The following is a 24,009-nucleotide window of genomic DNA, read 5'->3' as shown; positions in this document are numbered from 1 at the left end:
GCCGGCTAGGACCCAGCCTCTGCGGGGGCCCTTCCCGAGTGGCAGTGGGAATAGCAAATGAGAGCGTAGGGGCGTGGCTGGGGCGGGGCTAACGGATTACAGGCGGGGTCAGAGAGGGGTGCCCACGCGTGAGTGGCAGGAGGGCGGGCCAATGGCGCGGGGTCCAGCGAGCAGCGGCGCCGGAGGGGAGCAGTGGCGAGGGCGCGGCGTGGCTGGAGCAGTGGCGGGAGCCGCGGGACCATGGACCGCGTCAGCAGCTCCATGAAGCAGGTGTCCAACCCGCTGCCCAAAGTGCTGAGCCGGCGGGCGGGCGGCGGCGGTCTGGAGGCGGAGCGGGAGAGCTTCGAGCGTGCCCAGGTGCGGGGCGGGGCGTCGGGGCGGAGCTGGCCCGGCAGGTGCTGCCGTGCGCGGCAGGGGAGGCGGGGCCCCAGGAGCTGGGGCCCTTGGGTGGGGCTGGCCCACGGGGCCGGGGCTGTCCGGGTTGGCGGGGCTTAGGCGAGGGGGCGGGTCAGCCCAGGTGAACCCTGGTGGGCAGGGGTGTGCCGAGGTGTCCGATTGGCTGCTGTTGGTACGAGTGGGCGGGGCCTGTGGTGGTAGGTGGGGCTTGTGAGAGGTGGGCGTGGCTGGCTCAGGTGAGCTGAATCGGCTTCAGTGGGCAGGGCTGCTTCTGATAGGTGGGGCCGGCTTGTCTGGCTCCTCCCCACCCTCGTGCAGTGTGTGGCCATGGCGGGAAAGGGGTGGGGTCCACGTGGGGTCTTCATGCCGCTCGCCTGGGCGTCCCAGGCTGTGGCTGAGCCTTTCCTCTGCGGGGGCGGTGAGGCAGAAGCCTGGTGAGCAGCACACCTGGGGAGCCTGGTCCGCTCTGCTCCTCTCCGCTCCTGCCATGGCCGTGCCAGCTGGGGCTGCTGGCAAGGGACAGGGAAATCTTGGCCTCCAACCCCAGCCAGAGCCTGGCATTGTGCCAAGGCCAGTGCTGTCTCCACCCTGCGCTTCCATCTTGCTTCCTCTTCTCAGAGCCACCCTCAGGACATGTCAGCCTCTACCTCTGTTGGGTGCAGAGGACATGGCACAGCTCTGTGGCAAAGGAGGTGAGCCACCACATTGGGTGCTACCACACAGAGACCTCCCGTGCCACCTGGGGACACCTGGCATGGGCAGGGCATGGGATGAGTACTGCCCCTGTGGGTGGCTCTTAGGAGGAAGCATCAATGGGTTGAAAAACAGACATAGTTTGCTCCTTAGCAGCATCCAGAATGTCTGGATGGGGCCTTTCAGCTCTTCACCTGTGTTTGATGTGACAGCCCCATGTCCTGTGCAGAGTGGAAGGTGCTGGCAAAGTTTGGGAGGCAGCAGCAGGGAAGGAACTGATGATCTGGGGAAGGGACGTGCTTGGAAGCAGCCAAAATAAGCCACAGTGAGAGTGAAGATGGATGGATGGCAGCAGGAGGAGCTGGGCACAGCTCTTGCCTGTTCCTTGTCCAGGAATGAAAAGTAAAGGTGAAGTGATACTGTCCTGACCCACTGAGGGAGAGGAAGAGAAACAGGCAGGATAAAGGCAGAGGTGGTGACCAGGAGGATCAGGTATTCTGAGAGCAGTGTAAAAGGGGAACAAGGATCTGGGTGAGACCAGAGTAGGAAGAGCATGTGGGTGGTGGCTTGGTGATGAAGATAAAGACTAAGGATCAGCTCTGAAGGGTTTTTATGCAGAAAGGGAAACATTAGGGTTTAAGGTTGGATGCAAGATTATGTACAGGGAGTCTCCTTACTTTCCTTGCTCAAGTTACCTCCACAATCAATTATTTATAGTGCTGAAGGTGGAACCAGCACTAGTTTGCACAAGCAATTGCCTGGCTTCTCCTTTGAATCAGCCGATGACCCCAGGGGATCCCTGGAGCTCCAATGTGCTCCCCGAGAGCTACAGCTCCCCAGAAAGGGCAGAACTGGAGGGGTGGCCCAGGTGGCAGCCAGCACTGTGAGCTTTGTGCTGCCTGCCACATCCAGGCTAGCTGAGTTTGATCCTTGCCCAACCTGCAGGCAAATGACACAGCATGTGTTTGTAGGAGCTCAGTCCCTGCCTGGCTTTTTTGTTCTTCTGTGTTTAGCTCCATGTTCTCACTCCTTTTTAATTTTTTTTTCACTCTCTCATTTTTTTTTTTTTTTTTTTTTTTGCATCAGTCTCATTTTCTTTCCAGTTTAGGGAACTTGCCAGGCACCCCTCAGATCTTCCACACATTGGTCATCCAGTTTTTGTCAAACTTCCTCTTTCTGAGTTTGTTGGGGGTTTTTTTTTTTTTGTTTTTTTTTTTTTAAGAAATTGTGGGTTTAGGGTTTTGTTGCAGGAGTTGTTTTGGGTTTGGTTTTGTTTTGTTTATTTTTTTTGTAAAGTGACTTTACAAAGTTTAACAAAGAAAAGTTTCATCTGCTCAATGGCTTTTAAAATGAAGATTTTCCCCACATTTCTGCGTGTTCAGACTCATTCCCTCCTCACCTCCAAACTTGCCTGTCTCTTAACAGCAGTGCTGCACTTACCAGGAAGATGATTCTGGGCTGCAAGAACCCAAAGAGCTCAGAAAGTGTGACCACATGGGCCTTTGGTGAGCCTGAGTAACACCTGCTTGGGTTCAGCATCACCCAATTTATGTGGTCTGAGACTCAGTTTGGAAAAACAAGAGCACCCTACAAAGTTCTGGTGGTGGTGGGACATCCCAGTGGTGGGAAGGTCTTGTGGTGGGATTTTCTGGTGGTTGGATGGGATGCCTGCATGGTGGTGGTGTGTCTGGGAGAGGGGCACTTGCATGGTGATGGGAAACTCTGGTGGGGGGATGCTTTCATGGTGCTCATGACATTGCACAGTGGTTGTGCCCTGGCAAGATCTGTCTGCTGGCTTGGGGACAGATGGGAATAAATTTCCTGGTGGCCTCTTTTCTTCTCCCATGGCTGTGTCTCAGTTTTCCTGGTGATGCAAATGTGAGAAACCTGAGGACTTGCTGTAGCACAGTGTCCCTGCCACTGTGCTGCCCACACCCTTGCTGCCTGCTGGGCAAGAGCAGCTCAGTGAGGACCAGAGAGATAAGGCTGCCTAGTTTGGACACAAGCCTTTTGCCATCCATGCTGATAGTTTTCATGGGAAGCTGGGCAACAGAGACACCAAATCCTGCAGTTCTGCTGTCCTGCAGGTGCAGAGCCATGCAGGGTGCATCACTGCCATGGAGGGGACAGGAGTCGCAACGATTGTCTCCTTTTGCTGGTGTTTCACTTGCTGTGATTCACCACTGCTCATTGCCTCAACCTCGGCAGAATAAATCTTTGGACAGGCGAAAAGTCATCAAGGGAGGAGGAAAAAGCACCAGAAGTGAAAGTACTGCCTTATGTTGAGATAAATGGATTTGACCTGATGCCTGGGTCTGGCATTCACACTCCCTGCAAGTTCCCCTGGTTGTAGCAAGGGTTGTAGCCCCTGAGGAGCAAGCCTGGTGTCAGAGCTCTGCAGGGAGGGTCTGACAACCTCCTCTTTTAGGTTGGTGCATTGGGATCTTCCCTCCTTGGGTGTCCCTCCCCTCCTCCTCACTGCAGTGGTCCTTCAGTGGAGGTCATTGTGTCATGATGGTGCCAAGGAGCGAATCTTGTTCTGCACTGACTCACTTGGCTGGTTTGGCAAAGACCAACAAGAGTTGAGTAAGCCAAGGTCTTGCAGGTGAAAACAGTCAGAAGGACACTGAATTTCTGGGGGGCATGAAGGATACACACAGGAGTGAAGTGTCAGGCTGTGCTGCTTCTTCACTGGTGTTTCAGACTCTTGTGGGGGATTTCTCTTCATTCCCAGCAGGGATATGGCAGTAAGGCCACAGTGGTGGAAGTGATGCCTACTAGTGCCTGGAAAGCTGAAGGTGTGGGAAGCTCTCCTTCCTGACCTAGCGTGATTCTGCTCAGCTGCTCCTGCACCAACCCCTTCCCTCTTTTGGAACCAAACAGTGGAGAGGGGACAAACAGAGGAAGTGTCCTTGGAGTCCCAGCAGGATGTGTGCTGAGCTGCAGTGCTCATCCTGCCCCTGTGGCTAAGCAGTATATTGTCACTGCATGTTGCCTTCTAGACTGCAAAGACCACAGCACAACTCTCCTATGTTTACCCTCATCCTGAGTGTTGCTCTGATGCCCCAGCCATGTTTTGCCATGAGGGTGGGCTGCCTGTTCTAGTGGTGGTGCTGTGGCCCAGTGATGAGGACATCTATGCAGCACTGGGGGAGATGTTGCCTGGGGTTGTGCAGGGGGACAGAAGGTTTGTGCTTCTCCCTCAGAGCTCATGTCTGTTGGGGCTTTGTGCCAGGAGGCATGGTGCTGCCTTGTACCAAGCTTTTGTGCCCCCACCAGGATCCCTGTGTGCTTGCCCACTCTGGGTAGTCCTATGGGTGATCTGTCCTGGTAGTGGTGTGTTGGGAGAAGACCCTTCTTGGTTACAATTCCTCCAGATAATATAAAAAACTTGCACTTCATCTTCTTTGACTGTTTTGTTGTTGGTTTCTTTTCCTGAGAAAGTCCCTGAACAGCAAAGAGAAACATGGACCACTTGGGTTGCCTGTAGCCACCACCTTCTCTTGCATGTGTGCACACGGGGTCCTTAGGACTGTGTCTTCCTGCTGTACCAGCACTAAAAGTAATTTATGACTCAGAAATTACCCTGGAAAGACATATTTGCAGCAGAAGGCAATTGCTGATCTGTCTGCATCACTGCTCCTGTCGTACGAGGTCCCTGACGTGGAGTCAAACCCTACAGCTCCAGGCTAAAACTACCACAGCTTCCCAGCGGGGAGATGCAGCATGCTGAAGGCAGCTGATGCCTTTCTGATCTTCTCAGAAAGGTTTTTAAGGTCCCAAGCATCCATGAGCCACCCTTTCACAGGAGCTGAAAAGCTGTTTTCTTTCCTGCTCTGCTGCTGGAGGAGCCCTCTCAAAAACCAGGCATGTAGAGACCGTGCAGAAGAAGGAGAAAACCTATCAGGCACAATGTGATGTCAGACCAAATGGGTTTGGGGTTTTTTTTTTGTTTGCTTTTTTTTTTTTTCCCTTTCCCCTCCCCCAGTATTGTTTAGTAAATCCTTTTGATGTGGGAAGCAACATTTCTCACAGCCAAATGCAGGTTGAGAGCAGCTTACTGCCCATAGGCTGTGCCACCTTTGGGTACCATTGCAGCCCAAGCAGTGCTAGTAATGTAGTGAATCCTTTTCCCTCATCCTTGGCATGACTGGGAATATGGCACCACAGCTCCCATCACAGCAGCCCTGTGTTGGTTTCAGACCAGACCCAGCTTGGGACAACTCACAGTCAGCAGAGGAAATACCATTTTACTACTGAAGAAAACAATTTTTGTGGTTCAGATGCTGCAGCCACCGGCAGCTTTGCCAAGAACTTCAGTTCTTACACAGGAAATGAGGCTCCTTTCAAAGCACCAGAGTGGGGCTATATATATATAGCCTCTCTGAAAAGATATTTAAAGAAACATATTGACACTAGCAAGAACAGGAAAAAAATAGCTCCTGGCTGCGGGGAGCGAGGGCTGAAGGCAGCTGAGCCCATCCTGGGGGAGTAGGTGATACAGAGGATTAATTCATGGCTCTTTCATCTCCAGGAAAATGAGCTCCTGTGCTGTGTGCTGGGTGAACCCCCAGTGCTTTAGGTCTCCTGGCTTTTAATGGGAATTAGAGGTGCTTGGGATTGAACATAGCTTCAGCAGTGAAGAAATGAGTCATCTCATCTCTTTTCAGCAAGTCCCCTCTTAGGAACTTATTTCCATCCCCAGGGGAAAGAAAATAGTTTGTCTTTTGCTAGATTAGGAGCTGCTTTTCTCTTTACTGCAATCTGGGATGAAGGGGGTTTGGGATTTGGGTTTTTTCTTTTTAGTATATGCAGAAATATTTGATGTGGTGATGGGCTGCAGAAGCAGCTGAGCTTCAGGAGGATAAATAGGTTTGGTGCCTGTTTATTGTTGGGGGGGGGGGGAAGTTCTGCTACTGGCTCCAGGGGGCAGCTCCAGGTGGGAATGTGATCCTTTTGGACCACCAAGTGACAAAGGGGGTGGGGGGTGCCTTGTCCCAGATCATTCCAGAGGCTGAATGGGAAGGTTGGGATGCTGGGGCAGATTGCTGCCCCAAAAACCCTTGGCACCTCGTTCAGCACTTGCTGCCCTGGTGGTTTCAAGAGGCTCTTTGAAATCTGGTTGTTGCAATACAGATCAGCATAAATGATGTGAGCCAGGGTGGTTGTAATTTGGTGGTCTTGCAGTTAGAAGAGGCCTCACCACCAAGGGTGTCCTGCACTTAGGAGCACAAGGGCTCTTGTCCTCTGAAATTCAGCCCATTGAATTCCATCCTCCTGCAAAGCTGGGGAGAAGCAGCCAGGCAGGCAGGAAGGTTATTTTTACCAAATTCCCCATCAGAGGACTCTGGACTGAGTGTGGTTCATCTGCCAACATCGACAGTGACCCCTTGAGTCCAGGGGAAATGGTGGGGAAGGGCAGGGAGGATGTGGGTGCCTGTCACAAGGAGGGGGTGACTGGTCCCAGCCTTGTTCTGCCAAGGGGAAAAAAAACCTCTGGACAGACCACAATGAAGGGTCTGAAGCTCCAGGAGGGACAATTTTGGCTGAAGATTTTGAAACCAAGAGTGGGGAGGAGATGCCCATTGCAGCTCCCGGGGTATCATCCCATGGGTGCAGCATGGGGCCAGGCTGAGCATTGCCTGCTCTAGCACCATCCAGCACTGAGGCATGAGCCTCATCTCCCAAATGAAGAGCACTGATGAATATTTGATGAAGAATATTGATAATTATGTTTAAAAACACATAATCAGCACATAGCAGGTGGTGCTGAGAGGGTGGATTGCTCCAGGGACATCCCAGTGCAGGCAGGAGAGGAGGCTTCATGGGCAGCCTTGTGGCACAGGGTACAGAGAATCAGCTCCAAACCCCACTGTCCTTTAAAGGGATGTGGTCCTTCCCCACTGTCCCCCAAGCATGACCTATGCTGGGACAGCCAGGACACAGGGCCAGCGAGCAGAGGGTCACACAGGAGCACAAGGGCTGGAGGGAGGGCCAAATCCTGACCTTAATCTCTGCCTCCAGCTTGGCTGATTTATTTTGCACAGTCACCAAGTAAGAAAACTTCCTGGGGACAGGCTGTTCCCCGGGTGACAGCAGAAGCCAGCAGCACAGCCAGGACTGGAGCCCGGATGTGCAAGCCCCAGCCCACGGCCGGGCTCATTGTACATTGTTAGCTCTTCCCAGCTAATTGTGGTGGAAGCTGAGTGATCCCTGGTCCACATGCAGAAGGTGAAGTTCCTTGCTCAAAGGCATATAGAGGTGTTTCATATTTGATCATGGACTCACAGGATGGGTTTGGTTGGAAAAGACTTGCAAAGTTCATCTAGTCCACCCCCCCTGCCGCGGGCAGGGGCATCTCCCACTAGATCAGGTTGCTCAAAGCCTCATCCAGCCTGGCCTTGAGCAATTGCAGGAATCCACAGTTTCCCTGAGCAAGGTGTACCAGTGTCTCAGCACCCTCAGGACACAACATTCCTTCCCCATGTACAGCCTAACCCCACCCTCATTCAGCTGAGCACACAGAGCTCTCTCTTGTAACCACAGAATTTCAGTCCCTTCTTTTGGTGAGACATTTCAGCAGCTTCAGAAGTCTCATGGCAATGGAGAGCATGGGTGCAGGTTGGTGGTGGTCATGGTTGGTGTTGTCCCAATAAGGATGGGCTTGGTCTTGTGACTTGCTGTAGGATATGGCCCTGTCCATGGCTTCCAACACCACTTCCAGTCTCACACAGAGATGTTCCCAGGTGGTCCCAGTCCCCACTGCAGGCTTTGAGGTTGGCTACGTCCATCAGCAGTATCTTGGAGGCTGTACCCTTCCATGGGGCTGGCTTGCTGATCCCTTCTTCTCCTGCCTTTGGTGCTCAGACCAGCGGACACCATTGCATTCTCTCTTCCCTCCAACACAAAAAGCATCAGCATGGTGGCTGCAAAAGCTGTGTTCCTGAGAAACCAGGTAGCACCAGAGCTCAGTGAGCTTCCTGCAGCTCATGCTGGGGTTACCAGGCTGGTTTTGTGGCTTTGTCATGAAGCTCAGGTTGGGAGGTGGACTCAAGTTGCCCAGATCTGCCATCCTTTGAGACTTGAGGGGGAGAAGATTCTTTGTCTCTTGGCTGTTGAGCAATCTAACAAAACTCTGCTAAGCAGGCTTGCAGAGCAGACTGCTGAAGCTGTGCTTACTTTATTCCAAGACTTTCCCAATTTTCCATGCTATTTTTACCTAGCCTGACTGGTAGCCAGCTTGGTGTGACTGCAGTAAATCCTAATTGAACAGCATCAGCCTGTGTCCTTCCTGGGCAAGTTTTTGGTGCTGCTGCCTCAGATGCTCCATCAGAGGCAGTTGGCATCTGGCTTTCTGTTCCTCAGGTGTGTCTCCATGGTCTGGTGTTCACCACTCAGCTTTCCACTGTGTCCCCCACTTTGCCAAGTGCCCTGTGTTGGACAGCACAGCCCTTTGGCTGAGGCGCTGCTGCTGAGGAGGACCCCAGCAAACATTTACCATGCAGAAAGGGGACAAGCTGCAGCAAACAAAGGGACCCTGTGGGAGAAGAGGCTTCTCTCAGCAGGGCCAGGCTGGAGGTTCCCTCTTTATTGTTACCATTTGTCTCTTTTATTGCATGTGAGCAGCTCAGTGCTCTCTGGAGAGTCCGCAGCATCGCTTTTCATTGCAGTTAGCAGATGCTGGCTGCAAAGTTGTGTTTCTATTGTGTCCACATGGAAGGGAACAGGAATACAGGGGTTTGTCAGCACAAATAGGGTGGTAAAGGGTTTGTCCCAGGACACAAGGGACAACCAGAAACTGGCCCTCCTCCTCCTGAGAACCCAGAAAACAGATGATGGGTTGAGTGCTGAGACCTCAGCAGAAGTCTTCGCTGACCTAATGATGCATGTCCTGAGACAGCAGCTCCCACCAAGCAGTGCTCCCCTGGGATTGGGTGTCTGGACATGGGAAGGCTCTGGGTATAGTTACAAAGAGCAATTTGTGTCCTCTACACAAGCAAGATGTGGCCCTAAGGTCCCTGACCTGCCACTGGTGAAGGTCACTGTTCCTCCAAGTGTGGACTAAATGCAGTCTCTGCAATCCAGTGATTCAAGCACTGATCTGCACCTCAGTGGGCTTGCCAGCAGGTCACACTGGTGCTGTCCCTGCTGGCCAGTATGTGGCTGTCCCTTTCCTCCTGAGCCATAGTTACTGCATGCACCATGCGTGCTGTCTGTAGTTTCTCCTTGTGGGACACCAGTCCAGCTCTGCGACCCTCAGAACTGCTCTCAAAGTCACTGAGCAGTGGTGTGTGAAGATTTTCCAAGGTCTTTAAGGCAATGCTGAAATGGAGGCAGTGAAAGACTTTGACTTCTGTGCCCACAGTGTTCTAGCTCCACCAGAGGAGATGATGACTTCTGCATTAAACGAGTCGATGAAGTCATTGAAGAAGTCATCTCCTCTGGTGGAACCATTCCCAGCCCACGACCTGGTGGGGACCTTGTGTTTTCCCAGCCAGAAAGGTGGTGTGCACTTCACAGACGGGAATGAAATGTTCCCACAGAGTCAGCAAGGTTTGACTGCTTCTGTGGAGGTAAATACTTGTCTGGAGAGGACAAAGGAAGGCATTACTGAGTTTCCTGGATTATAAAATCCAGCCTCTTGCCTGGAACTTCCATGATCCACGCTGTCCTGCTGGGACATGTAGAATGGGTGTCAGGCAAGGCTTTTTTAACTCTTTTAGCAGCTTGCCTGGGGAGAAGGGAGCTACATTTTGGTGCAGTTCATTCTCTCTGTAGTCCCAGGACACAACTCTGCTCACCATGGTCCCTGCCACGCATGTCCCTGGAAGCACCTGTGCCTGCCCATGAGCACAGAGCATCTCCTTGCTCCAGTGACCCAGGTTCATGTTGGGCTGATGGGCTGGAGGGTCACATGCAACAGGGCTTGAAGCTGGACCTTCACCATTCCTCTTTGCACGGGATGGGAGAGGTGTGGGATGACTTGGGACACAACACAGCCGGTACCACAGTGGGTGGCATCCAGCTTGAGTTCCTGCTGTGCCCCACAGCCCTTCCTCCTAGTGGGCATCTCAAAAGGTGACATTAGGTGAGGAGCTGGGTTGAGCAAGACCATCTCCTGGCTTCACTCCTCTGCTGGTGAGATGCTCTTGGCCCTCCAGGAGGACATGCTCCCCTCTTGTTTGTCTTCCTGGCTACTGCAGCCCTGCTCCAGCTCTTTTTATAGCATGGAAAGAAGTGCCTTGAGCTTTGGAGTCGTCTGGGAGGCTGAGCACACAGGGAGGAGTGGCAGCTAGAAATAGGGCTGCTCTCTGCTCCTGCATTCCAGTTTCACTGTTTTTTCAGCTGAGATGTCCAAGTTTGAAGAGTCCCAGTGCTGCAAGTGCCTAGCTGGGAACCATGTCCAGCAATTTTCCACTCAGACTGGGTCTTCTTTCTCCCTTGCCTTATTCCCAGTGTCCTCTCATCAGCTGTTGAGCCTCCATGAGATGGCTTTCCCAGGGAATGAGGTCTCTCACCCCTGCCTGTGTTTTTCCTAACCCCCAGATTTCACACCTGGGTGTGGCTGGTTTGGCAGAAGAGTTCCCTGTCTGCCAGCAGTGTTGGCTGAAGCTGCAGACTTAATAATGTCTGGGGGGGTGGATAAATGATCAGGTATTTGCTGGAGCTGCTGGGTGGTGAGCATGGAGCTCAGACAAAACGTTCCATGGTTCCAGCCCGCTGGGAGGGAAGTGAAGCTGCATCTGCTGCATGGCTGTGAATGAATGGGGGCAAAAAGCAGAGGATGGATAGTTTGACAAAACCTGTGGTTTTCAACCCATTTAAACCAGCTGGGATTTTGGCTGCAGTGTAAAGCCAGGGGAGAGACATGGGCACAGCTGCCCTGCTACTGCTGCCTGAGGGCTGGCACAGATGTCCTTGGGCATCCCAGTGGGTCTGCTTCTCTCTCCCACTGGCAAGGGGAACGATTAACCTACATCACCTCTAGACTTCTCCACTAATCCCCTGATATTTGGATACCATTTATGGGCATTCTGTGGCTGCAATCTCCCCATCCAAGAGCTTTTATCATATGGGGACTGTTTCAGGTCCTGGCTGCCAGTTGTAAGCTGGTCTCTGTGGGGCCATGTGTGTGTGAGCATCTTCCAGGCAGTAGGGCTGCCTCAGCCACATGCACTGAAGTGACATCAATGCCTGCTGGGAATGGGACTTACCTGGATGAAATCCATCTCTGTAGTAGGTTGTTCAGTTTGAAGTACTTGGAAAGCTCCTCTGGGAGAGCAGGCAGGAGTTGCTGCATGTGGCTGGTTTGCTGACGTGAGGGCTGTATCAGATGGGGGTGACTGAAGGGTTGGGAAGAGCAGCCTGCTTGTGCTTCAGTTCCAGCTCAGCTGCTGATGCCATGAGCACATATTTTGTGTCTCAGAGCCGATGCCTCATGGTTTTGGTGGCCCATGTGCCCCTGTGCCAGCATGGGACAGGCAGGAAGTGGTTGGCAGTGATAGCATCGTGCACGCTCCGGATGCTGTGATTTGCCTTCGAGAGCAGAGATTTCCCTCTCAGATTAGAGCCTCTGCTTTCCTGAACCAAGGTGGAGACAGGGCTGCCCTCTGCCCTAGTGAACTGGCAGGGTGCAGAGCCCTTCAGCTGCCCTGCTTCCCTGACCTGCACTTGGCTGAGGCTGTGGTGGGCTGGCAGAGCTCTGTCCAGGGCTCTTCTGTCCTTTGTGGCCATGGGGGCAAGCACTGCACCCCCAACTCCATCTTGCTCTTCAGGATGCATCATCCTGCTCATGGTGCTGGAGGAAGGAGGGAATGGGGTGATGGGTGCAGCTTCCCTGAGCCCAGCTTGTGTCCCTGGGTGAGCTGTGGAGCACCAGTAGCTCCCAGTACAGGGACATCTCCTGCTGCCAGAGGGCCTCCCAATGGGGCTGTATCTCTGTTCCCAGTCTGAGTGCCTCTCATCCACTTTCCCTGTCCTGCCAGCAGGCACAGCTGTGTTTGACACACCTGGAGCTGGGTTCATAGGCTCATAGAATCACTTTGGTTGGAAGAGACCTTTACAATCATCAACTCCAACCATTAACCCAGCACTGCCAGGTCACCTCTAAACCACATCCCTCAGCACCACATCCACACAGCTTTTAAACTCCTCCAGGGGTGAGAACTCCACCACTTCCCTGGGCAGCCAGTTCCAGGACCTGACAATCTATTTGGGGAAGAAATTTTTCCTGATGTCCTCCTCTGGTGCAACTCAAGGCCATCTCCTCTTACCACTTGTTACTTTGGAGAAGAAACTAACCCCCACAACCCCCTATCCCCAGCCACAGCAGAGAGGCAGGGGCAGGGCAGTGCAACCCTTTCTCCTTGGGCTGGGCAAGCTGAAGGGCATGCTGGCAGGAACTGCAGCCCGCAGTGTTTGTTTTTGAACAAGGAAAATGAGTAAAAATTAATATTTGGATCTCGGGAAAGGATTTTGCAGCCTCCAGCAGGGAATCATGCTGGCGACTCTCCGGTCGGGAAGCGGCAGGCAGGCAGCAATAACACATGGAACAGAGTTTCCTTTATGCACTGGGGTTTTTTCCACCTCAGGCTCCACCCTGTGTCCCAGCAGAGATCCCTGCTCCAGCTCTGCCTGCTCCCCAGGCACCTTCCACACCCAGCGAGCAGGCAGCCTGCCAGATGCTTGCAGCCAAGCCACGGAGCTCCTTGTGTGGAGCATCACCTGCAGAGAGGAGCATCCAGAGACAGGAGAGATGTGGAACATGGGGAGTGTGGCCTGCTGGTACTCTTCAAAGAGCACAAGGAAAGCTTATACACAACTTCCCAGAATGGGAGTAGCTTATTTTCCAGTTCTGCATCCATCAGAGAGCATCCCTTGTTCCTCCTCTGTCCAGTCCTCTACATGGGGAGCAGACACCTTGAGCTCTGGTTACATCCAGCAGCATCATGTGGTGACCTGGGCACTGGGGAGGGCTGATGGTGAGTGGGGTGTGGGAACTGCAGCTGTGGTTTAATGAAGCTGGAAACTTGTTTCTGAACTCCTGGCAGATGCCAAGGGGATATCTGTATGCAGAACTCCAGCCTGCTCCAGTGCCACCAGCCCTTGGTCACGTTTGAGTTAGGTCCTACCTTTGCTGTGAGGACAGGATGAGAGAGTTGAGGTTGTTCAGCCTGGAGAAGAGATCCTGCTGGTTCTGGTGGGAGGGAGAGGAGCCCACTGCCCATTTGCAAGAGCACAGGCTGCAAACCTGCAGCTCTTGGGAGCCCATGATACGTGAGTGCATGGAAGAAGTTCTCCAGGAGATGGGGAGGTGAACAAAGGTCTCAGTGCTGAGTGTGGCCAGCAGGACTAGAGAGATGATTGTACTCAGCACTGCTGAGGTCATACCTTGAGTACTGGGTTCAGCTTTGGGCACCACAGTGTAAAAGAGACATTGAGGTGCTGGAGTGTGTCCAGAGAAAGGCAACAAAGCTGGTGAAGGGTGTGGGGAGCAGTGGAGGGAACTAGGGTTGTTCAGTCTGGAGAAGAGAAGGCTGAGGTGAGACCTTATCGCTCTCTGCAGCTACTTGAGAGGAGGTTGTAGAGAGGTAGGTGTTGGTCTCTTCTCACAAGTCACAGCTGATAGGACAAGAGGAAATGGCCTCAGGCTACGTCAGGAGAGGTTTAGGAAAACATTCTGGGTCAAAAGGGTCCTCAAAGCCTAGCACAGGCTGCCCAGGCAAGTGGCTGAATCACCATCCCTGGATGTATTTCAAAGCCCTCTGGATATGGTGCTGAAGGCTATGGCATAGTAGTGGCCCTGGTAGAGTTAGGTGATGGCTGGACTTGCCAATCTTAGAGGTGATTTCCAACCATGGTGATTCTGTGTGATTCTGTAGGATGGGAGGAGTGGGGGGTGGGGGGTGAGAGAGCTGAGAAGCAACCTGTGGCACCACAGAAAGTGGAAAACCTCCTGGAGCTCTGAGAGGAGGAGGCGGTGTTGCTGCCAGCCGGCATCGCCCGCTCTGCTCCGACCTCTCCCTGCAGCCACGTGGTGCTTGAGCATGAACATCCTCAGAGCTGGAAACTCGCCCAGGGCTGGAAATATGTTGCCTATTTCCTATAAATATTTCTGCTGCTGCCCGTTAGCCAGAGGCAGGCTCAGTGTCCTCAGCCCTCTGCGTCCCTCCAGATCCCTCTAGCTGCAGGCAGGGATCCCTGAGCGTCTGGCCCCATAGGGTGGGGTCTGGCCATGGGGAAAACGTTTGCTGTGGTATTTCCCAACCTATTGCATCAGGTGGTTTCATTTCAGAGGAGTTTGTTCCTCATGGTGTGGATGTTCTGAAGCTGTAGCATTCAGGGTTTGTAGGTGCCAAGGTGTGTGTCCACGTTGCAAATGTGCCAGGAGCTTCTGCGCAGCCCCTTTCTCCCCCATCCTTTGGATCTGCATGAAAGTAAAGCTCAGGAGAAGGTGTGAGAAGGTCCTGGGTGGTGGGTGTGCAGGTCTTATCCAGGCATTGAGCTGAAGTGTCAAGCATCTGGCATTGCCACTGGGTCCATAGATCCTCATGAGATTCAGGGGGCAAACAAAAGCAGATAGTTAAAATTATTCCTTTGATGAGGCAACTTGAAGATCACCTAAGGCAGAGGTTTGGAGACAACTAAGGTGGGGGGGCTTGGCTTTCTCATTTGCAGATCATATCCCATTTTCCATACACCAGCATTCCTCATTCCTTCTCTGAGGGATTGCTTTCTATCCATCCCTCCATCCATTCATCCATCCCCCAGTCTGTGCTGGTACTGAGGGTTATCCTGACCCAAGGGCATCCCTGGAAATACTCAAGGTGAGGGTCAACAGGGCTCTGGGCAGCCTGATCTAGTTGAGGATGCCCCTGCTGACTGCAGAGGAGGTTGGACTGGATGACCTTTGGAGGTCCCTTCCAAACCAAACCATTCTATGATTCTCAAAGTGCAGGATGTTGCACTTGGTCTGGCTGAATTTCATGGGGTTCACATGGGCCCACTCCCCAAGCCTGTCCAGGTCCCTCTGCATGCCATCCCTTCCCTCCCAGGTACTGACTGCACTACTCAGCTTGGTGGCCAGGGCCAGGGTGTCCTAGCCTTCCACACCATCTGCAGAACAGTTTCTTCTTCTCCGGGTTGGATGGGGAGGACCTTCCTGGCTCCTTACAACATCAGCAGAAGGGTGAAGCAGCGAGTGGGGAGGATGCTGCTTCTCCTGTTTCTCTCTTTCCCTCTTGCATTTTTAATCTCATTGGCTTTGTGGAGCTGCTCTCTGGGCTCCTGCTAACCCTGGCCCAGCCCTGTGTGATCCATGTTGCACAGGGCTCGTGCAGTGACTGTGACACCAACGGTGAGGGATTGAACGAGGAGCTAAAAATAGCAGCGGATCAATAACGGCAGCGTGGACCCCAGCAGCATGAACCCTGGCTTCTCTTTTTTGTATTTGAACGAAAATCTCTATATTGACAGCACAACAAAGTGCTTCCTGTAAAGGCAGGAGGGATAATGGAGCTGGATTCCCTGCCTCTACCCTGGCCTGTGGCTGGCAGCGGTGCCATCTTTTCCCATCCATCCCACAGGCATTGCAGGCTCTGCACCCCAGGAACCCTTCCTTTATCTTCTGCTTGGGGTGATGTGGAAGGGCAGCACTCCTCCCTAGCTGCCCATGCTGGGCCAGCCTGTGGTGAGGAGCTGGAGGGAGCTCAGTACCCCCTCAGCAGCTGCCCACTGCCTGCTCCGTGCCGGCGTGAGCCTTCGGTGCAGCCGCCAGCCCTGGACTCATGCCCGCTTCAGACTGATCTGCTTTTTCCTCTCACTTTCACATGCCCAGGAAACTGCAGCATTACAAGGATTTCAAAATGGCCTTGAGCTTTTTAAGCAGTGCTCAGGAGCGGATATTTTTCCTAAATCAAGATTTACAAAGGTATTTATTTGGGCATTAGCTAGCCCGGGGTGGGGGATTTCCAGAAGTGTTGGAGCACGCAACCCCCTTTAAACCTCCCTCTTGTGTGAGTGCAGATTTGGTGCTGAAAAGCAGACAGTTCACCAAGACTGTGACAGTTTGGGGGATATTTTTTTTACATCCCCAGTGGTTTTTGAAGGGTTTTCTGAAGGTTGATCATGGCTGGATCCCTTCTGAAAATGGCAGTGCTGTGGGATCAGCCCCAGAGGGGGTTGGCCATATTGTGGTGTCTGAGTCACCCTTCAGCTTCTGCCACTGTGGCTGCTCTCTCCCTGTGTCCTAAGTAACCTGTGGTGTTACTTGGGATCTTAGAATCATAAAATCATGGAATGGTTTGGGTTGGAAGGGACCTCCAAAGGTCATCTAGGCCAAACCCCCCTGCAGCAATCAGGAGCATCCTCAACTAGGTCAGGTTGCTCAGAGCCCTGTTGAGCCTCACCTTGAATATCTCCAGGGATGGGGCCTCAACCACCTCCCTGGGCAACCTGTTCTAGTGTTCCACATACCTTTGGGGAGGTTGCCCAGGGCAGGTCTCAGCTCTGTTTCAGAAGGAGCAGCTCAGTGGCTTAGGGAAAGCTGTTCTGTGTTACACTGCTCTAACCTCCCAGCTCAGCAGGATAAAAAAACCAAACATTCCCACAAAGGGTGATGGTGAGGTGGGATTTTCCTCCAAAGCACACTACTACAAATACATCTCAGTGCACAGCATTTGCTCCCTTCTCCTAAAAAGCAAAACTCCTCATGCAGCCAGCAATGCTCACCCAGCTCCATGGATCAGAAACTAAACCCAGCCTAATGAGTCCTCCAAGGCACATCCTCCAGGCAAGTGCTCCAGATCTGGAGAGATGCTGAAGAGAGCTGGCACCTGCAGAATCAAAAATAAATGGTTTTCTAAGTGCTCAGTGGGTTTCCCAATGAACCTGCCCTTCTGCTCTATACCTACAGCACTGAAAACCCCAGGCACAAAGAAGAGTAACAGAAGCTGGTGAAGGGTCTAAAGAAGGGTCTGGAGAACAAGTCTTATGAGGAGTGGCTGAGAGAATTGGGTTTGTTGAGTCTAGAGGAGAGGAGGCTAAGGGGAGACCTCATTGCTCTCTACAGCTCCCTGAAAGGAGGTTGCAGTGAGGTGGGGGTCAGCCTCTTCTCTAGTATCAGGTGACAGGATGAGAGGAAATGGCCTGAAAGTGTGCCAGGGGAGGGTTAGGTTGGAGATTAGGAAAAATTTCTTTGCTGCAAGAGTGGTCAGGCATTGAAACAGGCTGCCCAGGGAGGTGGTGGAGTCACCATCCCTGGAGGTATTCAGGAAATGTGTGGACATGGCACTTTGGGACATGGAGGAATGACCATGATGGTGTTAGGTTGACAGTTGGACTCAATGATCTTAGAGGTCTTTTCCAACCAAAACAATTCTATGATTCTGTGATCCTGGAGATCCTGGATCAGAAAGATGTTCCAGCAGCATCTTGCACAGTTAAGCCATGGATTAGGACTAGTTTATTGTGAGCTAAGAGAGCTGCCTGGGGGTGGGGGGGTGACTTTAAACTGCTCCTACGATGGAGCAGCTGGACAAAAATGCCATTCCCCAGGAAAATGAATTTAAGAGCCTGGGATTCCAAGGGGTGGTTTGAGAGCGTGATTCCTGTTGGGTTCCTTCCCTCAGGGAAGTCTTGGGAAACACAGAGAGATCAAGAGAGCAAGAGATATTATTAGTCATCCAGGGGGGAGGCGGCTGCAGGGGAAGAGGGTTTAAAAGGCTTCAGAGTATTTTTAGACCTGGTAAAATGAACAGTGGAGGGGTGGGGGGAAACAGGCAAAGAGACCTCTGGGGGAGAGATGTAAATGCTTCATGGAGCAGAGTGGGCCTGAGCTTTCTGCTCCATCCTGCCCCAAGCATCAGCTCGGGCAGAGATTTGCTCGAACAGAAGTAGGGGATGTAAAAACCAATGAAAGGCAATGTCTTCTAGAGCACCACCTGACCAACCTGGCTGCAATGACAAAAGGGCACATTTGCCAAGATGTTTTAGACCAAATTCCCTTCGTTTTAACGTGAGTCAGTGCTGAAATGGTTTAAAAGCTGCTCACAGAGCCTCCAGCAGGTTCATGGAAGGTGCTGAATGTCTCTTCCTGCTTCATCATCGTGGTCCAGACCACACGGACCAGCCTGGCAGCTCACAGGAGAGCTGCAGGAGGATGTTCCCAGTGTGGTGTAAAGGGTCTCAGAGTGCAGCACTGGAGGAGGCTAAATACAGCCCAGGAGGAGAGGAGGGGGCTGTCTGCCTCTCCAGATCACCCAGGAGGGTGATGAAGGCACTCATGGGACACAGTGAAGTGAAGGGCTGCCTCCTCCCTAGTTCTCCAGGGAATCATAGAATCATAGAGTGGTTGGAAGGGACCTCTGGAGAGCATTGAGTCCAAGCCCCCTGCCACAGCAGCATCACCTAGGGCAGGTCACACAGGAACACATTCAGGCAGCTTTTGAAGGAGACTCCACAGCCTCCCTGAGCAGCCTGCTCCAGGGCTCCAGCACCCTCACAGTAAAGAAATTTTTCATCATGTTGAGGTGGAACCTCCTGGGTTCCAGTTTGTGTCCACTGCCTGTCACAGGGCACCACTGGAAAGAGCCTGGCCCTTTCCTCTTGACACCCACCCTTCAGATATTTGTAAACATTAATTAGATCCCCTCTTAGTCTTCAGAGCCATTGCTTTGCCTTCCCTATCCCCTGCTGGGAAAGGTCCCTTCCTACCACCCAAGATGGAGGGGTTGGTGGAGGCAGCACCTTTGATACCCTGCAGTTCTTCAGCAGGTCCTTCAGCACATTCCCAGCATTCACTAAGTAATTCCCTTCATCCCAGCTGGAGTGAAACCACTCCAGAGAGGCTTGCTAGGGCATGTCCTTCATGAAGTTCATCCCAAACTGCTGGGATGGGATGCAGCCTTGGAGAGGGCTGGAGACAGGGATGAAGCCTGTGGGTTTACACACCCAAGTGGGATACTCTGTAGATGCCCCTCCCTGCTCCTGCTGTAGTGCAACAGAAATTTAGAGCAAGTTCACTCCTTGCACAGCCTGCGGTGGATCTCTGCGAGTGAGGTCAGCTGAATACATGTGCCTGTAGTAGTTGAAGGGAACTGGGAGCAGAGCTGATGCTCCTGCAGCTGTAAAGAGCTCAGGCCAGTGCCTGAGCATCTTTAAGGGAGCCCCTGGGAATGACCCAGGAGCACCATGCAGGGCAAGAGCAGCTCTCGTGTGCTGGCACCAGCATTTCTCCATGGCATTGCAGTGACCCACGGCAGGGAGCTCCCCGTGGCTCAGTAAAGCAAGAAGGAAATTCCTTCCACCTCGGTGAACTGTCACAGGTCACACCAGTTCCTCCTGAGCCCCAGTGTGCTCATGTACACTGCCATCCCTGCTCCCTGCTCGGTGCTTTCAGTGTGAGGAGTGCAGCTTTGCTTGCTATTGGGAATTTGGGGTTTCCTTTGCTCCAGAGATCCTCCTGAAATTGCCTTCAAGTTAATTTGCAGGTTTCCTTCTAGAGCTGCCCTGGCTCGTATTTTTGCCTTCTAGCTGAAGACTGCCCCTTGCTGAGAAGCCAGGTGGCTTGGAGCCTTTTTCTCTAAGTGCTTTCTGGTGGCTTCCAAAATCTAGGTTTTGCCAGCTGGAGTTGTTCAGTCACAGTGAACCATGCAGTGGCCATGACTGTGTCACCAGCATCCAGCATGTCCCAGCACTGCAGCATCCTTAAGAGACCATCAATAATGACAGTAGTCTTCTCTCCTGAACTGGCTGTAGCACCAGTGGAGATGTTTGTTTCAGGAGTGAGGTGGCATGCTAGCTTGATTTAAAAAAAAAAAAAAAAAAAAGGTTAATGATGAGATGACTTTGTTGTGGGATTGAGGAGTGACATTGGGAGCTCCAAGCCTGTATGCAGGAGGTGGGCAGCTTGACACAGTTGCACACAGGTTTTGATGGTATTACAGGGTGTCACCAGCAAATATGGCTGAAGAATGGATCCTGCATGATATTTAACCATACTCTTTTTGCAAGATCTGTTTCCCGTGCAGGCGGATTTGTAGGGAGGGTGACATCCCTCCTGTGTGTGTGTTGGGGAGGATTGGGCTTTGCTCTTTGGTTTTGGCTGTGCCTTGCAAGGTGTGCTCTTTGCATAACTGTCTTAAGGTCTCTTCATGCAAATGAGGCATAAACATAATGGCCAAGTGCTAATTGCAGGGGTGTGGCCTCTGGAGGCTCTGGATTCTTGGTACCTTTGGAGAGTGTGCTCTGGGAAGCATGGACTGCATCCACAGGACTTGTTGGGACAACAAGCAGCAGCGGTTGTGGCGTTGGTTTCAGAGCAATGCTAAACCCAGATAAGGGTGAATTGATTAATTCCAGCATCCCATTAAGCCGGGGGGAACCCCAGGCTGAGGGCTGGGCTGCTCTGTGAGGACCCAGAGTCCTACTTTTCATGCTGAGAGTGCAGCTGGGAATCACTCACTGAGGGGGTTCACCGTGGGGAGGGCTCAGTGTTGGGTTTGTCCCCTTTTGGGGCCTGGGTGCTGTGTCCTGCAGATACTGGGGTTGGTGCTGCGCTGGCTGGTGCAGCAGAGACCATTCCTGGCACACACATGTGCTGTCACACCTCTCATGATAGAGGCCATTGAGTCCTGTCATGCCTGGCGTGATAGGGACAGGTATCCACAGTAGGGGCAGGTACCCATGACAGGAGCAGGTACCACACTAGAGGCAGGTGCTCATGATGGGAGCAGCTCCCAGAGGAATTTAGCTACTGCTTGAAACCATCTGGTCCAGCCAAACACGTTGGTCCAGCCAACAAAGGATGAGCTCAGCGCTGCTGAGCATTGCATCCGTCTGTCCTTCCCAAGGAATCGCGGCAGAGGCTGTAACAGCCACACAAGGAAAACCAGCCTGGGGCTTGGCCCCCAACGCTGCCTCCCACTCACAGGGCTGGGATTAATGGATCAGGGTGGGTTGGTGTGGAGCTGGGTACTGGGGTAGCTGTGCTCAGTCCCTGCAGGGATGTGGGATCTTGTTATCTTATTAGGAGTGGCCAAGTCCCCATCCTGGAGTAAGTGGCTGAGCCATGACTAGACTAAAGTAATCCCAGGGGATTAGCACGTTCAGCTAGGGCCAGCACCACAGGAGTGTTTTTCTCTTGGGGCTGTGAAGCTTCTCCTCCTCCTTCAGTCAAGGGGCAGCTGTGATGTTTCTCCTCCTCATGACTTTGGGGTTGCTTTTAGGAGATCACAGAAAACCAGAAGAATTTATTTGTTGTTTTTTTTTTTTTTTTTTTAGTGCCTCCCACTGGAATATGCTAAACTGGAAGAATAAAATAAAATAGTCCTGCCTGGGTGTTTGCCTGTGCCATGGCAAGGTGGCAATCCCTGCTTGGAATGTTGGCAATGGGGATGGATGGGCTGCAGGAAGAGGGGGGCCTCGTTTACCGCACCAGTTTAATGTCTTTCGTTGGAACCCAGATTGCACCAGTAGGCTCCAGTGCTAGGAAAACCCTCTGCAGATCACTGGCCAGACCCTCAGGTGTCACTTCTCCCTCTAAGACACATAGATGGGGTGGGGGATCAGGCGGGGGATGGGGCAGAGGATGGGCCGGGGGCAACAGAGAGTGGGGCAGGGGAAGGAGCAGAAGGATGCAGATGGGACAAGGGATGAGCAGAGGATGGAGCACGGGGGCAGCTGGTCGGTGTAGAAGAGGAGGCAGGGGGTAGGACGGGGATGGGGAGGACATAAAGAGGAACAGCAGAATGCAGGTGGGACAGGGATCCAGGCAGACTGCACCGTGTGGCAGGGAGGGAGGTTGGACATCCCCTCCACCCCCGCTTTGCCATTACCCCGAAGCCGCCCTCCCCCCGGGCGGGGCGCTCCCGGTTCAGTGGTGGCGGGGACGCGCCCCACCCCCCCTCCTCCATGCGCGCCCCCGCGGGGCTCCTTTGTTATTCCAGCGGAACGCCGCGGCCGCCCCCCCCTCCCGCCCCCTCAACCCCCAACCCTCCTCCCCCTCCCCAGCTTGGTTGTGCCGCCCCTCGCGGGAGCGCGCCCGTGCGCGGGTGCGCGCAGCACCCCCCCACCCTCCCCCTCCCGTCCTCTTCCCCGTCTCCCCTCCCGCTCTCGCTCCGCCGCCGCCCGGCAGAACCTTCCAGCGCCGCCGCCCCGCGGGGCCGCCGCCATGGGCACCGCCGTGGGCAGCGCCGCTCCGCTCTGAGCCCTCACCCAGCGCCCGCGGGGCCCCGAGCAGCGGCAGCTCCGCCGCCATGGAGCTGGGCAAGGTGGTAAGTAAGTGCCCCCCCCTGGGGATGGGGACACCCCCCCCCCCCCAGCTCGGCACCTCGGCGCGGCAGGTGGGTTGATTCCCGGAGTGAGGAATTGCATCCAGCTAACTGTTCCCGGGGAAGTTGCGGAGCACACCCCCCCCGTGCCCCCGGCGACAGCGCCGTGTGCCCCGGGGGAGGCAGGGGTGGCTGGCGGGCGGCGACCGAACCGGGCGCCCCCTCCTGCGCTTATCGGGGGGCTCGTCCGAGCCGCTCGAGCTGAGCACCCTCCCGCGCCGTGCTGCCGCAGCCCGTGACCGGGGCTGCTCCCACCCACCCGGTTAACTCGCGGTGCCCCCGCCGGGCTTCGATCGCTGGGTTCAGCTGGTGCCACCAGCACCGGTGTCCCCATGTAGCCGTGTGCCCGCGCACGGTGCTGTTGTTTCTGCCCGTTAGGGCGTTAGGGATGGAAACAATTTTGAGGTAGAAAGTGGGGGGGTTAGGGTCCCTTCTGCAGGGCGCTGTGGTCATCTCCTGCACTGCTCACCTGGGAAGAAGGATTTTGCTTTTCACGGTGCTCCAGCGGAGCTGGATTAGGGATGGAGAAGGTCCCTTGAGTGCAGCATGGAGCCCATATGGCCCTGGCCATATGGTCCTGGCTGTTCCCAGTTCCATTGCAAGATCCAGACCTCCCAGAGGGATAATGGGTAAGGGACTCCCTGTTCTGCAGCTCCGTGGGAGGTGTTGCATGGAAGGATTTCCACCAAAGCTGCCTTGGCACTGCCAGTCTCCACATCTCCAGGACATCGCAGCTCCACAGAATTTGGGAGCATCCTGCTAGGGCAATATGCACCCCCAAGTGCTCCCACCAGGGTGAAACTTCCCGAGGCAGGTCAGCCCTAGGATGGCAGCTGATATGCATCCAGAGATGAGGTATCCCTGCATCCTCCAGCCACACTCTTCACTTTCCTCCTGTTCCAAAAAATGGCCAAATATCTGCATTTGCTGGGGAGCAGAAGACTCCATTCAGGACCACTGGGAATGTATTAGGAATATTTGAAGGCAGCGGAGAACCTTCCTGAACCACCAATGCTGGAAAACACAGCCATCCTCCCTCCCCAGATAGAAATCCCCACTGCTGGAAGAGATGATCTTGGCATAAAAACACTACACAGGATGAAAAGCCTGGCTCGTGGGGAATCTCGTGGGAAAGGCTCCGGCTGTGGTCGAGCTGTCCAGGCAGTGTGAGTGATGGAGAGCCCATAGCAGTAATTAAGCAAGAAGAGTAACGAGTGCTTTCTGTGGGGAGCAGCTGCTGAAGGTTGCAGGGGTCCTGGGGACCCTCCTGGCTTTTCCTGGATCCAGCTCCCTGTGGTGGGATCTGGTTGTTTTGATGGTTTGGAAGTGCCCAGCAGCAGAAGCCAGAGCTTGTGCTGCCTCTTAGTGATTCTGGAGGTGACCGAAGAGCTCCCCAGAGCCTTGATTGACTTCTGTTACTTCAAGCTGGAGGTTTCAACAAAATCAGAGAGTTTGACAGTGTCAGCTTCCCCAATGGTCATTGGTGAGGTTTGGCTTCTTCTGGAGCCTTGCTTTTTGCTACCTATTGTCCCCAAGAGCTGTTTGCTCTCTGTCCTGGTGTTTTGGTTGGGTTTTTTTTCCCCCAAAGGTT

At 53.6% G+C, this 24,009-nt stretch overlaps 1 protein-coding gene across 1 annotated transcript in view; it reads left to right on the top strand.

The window, feature by feature from the left end:
* Nucleotides 1-240: 240 nt before the first annotated feature.
* Nucleotides 241-24,009, top strand: part of HIP1 (huntingtin interacting protein 1) — a 42,487-nt gene continuing 18,718 nt past the window's right edge. The window contains exon 1 of the mRNA XM_054394507.1: nucleotides 241-357. Within this exon, the coding sequence (XP_054250482.1) occupies nucleotides 241-357 (117 nt within the window). The remainder of the gene's footprint in view (nucleotides 358-24,009) is intronic.

Source organism: Indicator indicator, chromosome 30 (genome assembly GCF_027791375.1).
Source record: "Indicator indicator isolate 239-I01 chromosome 30, UM_Iind_1.1, whole genome shotgun sequence".
Classification (NCBI taxonomy): domain Eukaryota; kingdom Metazoa; phylum Chordata; class Aves; order Piciformes; family Indicatoridae; genus Indicator; species Indicator indicator.
Note: the sequence above shows the minus strand (reverse complement) of the source record. Positions and strands in the feature narration are given on the sequence as shown.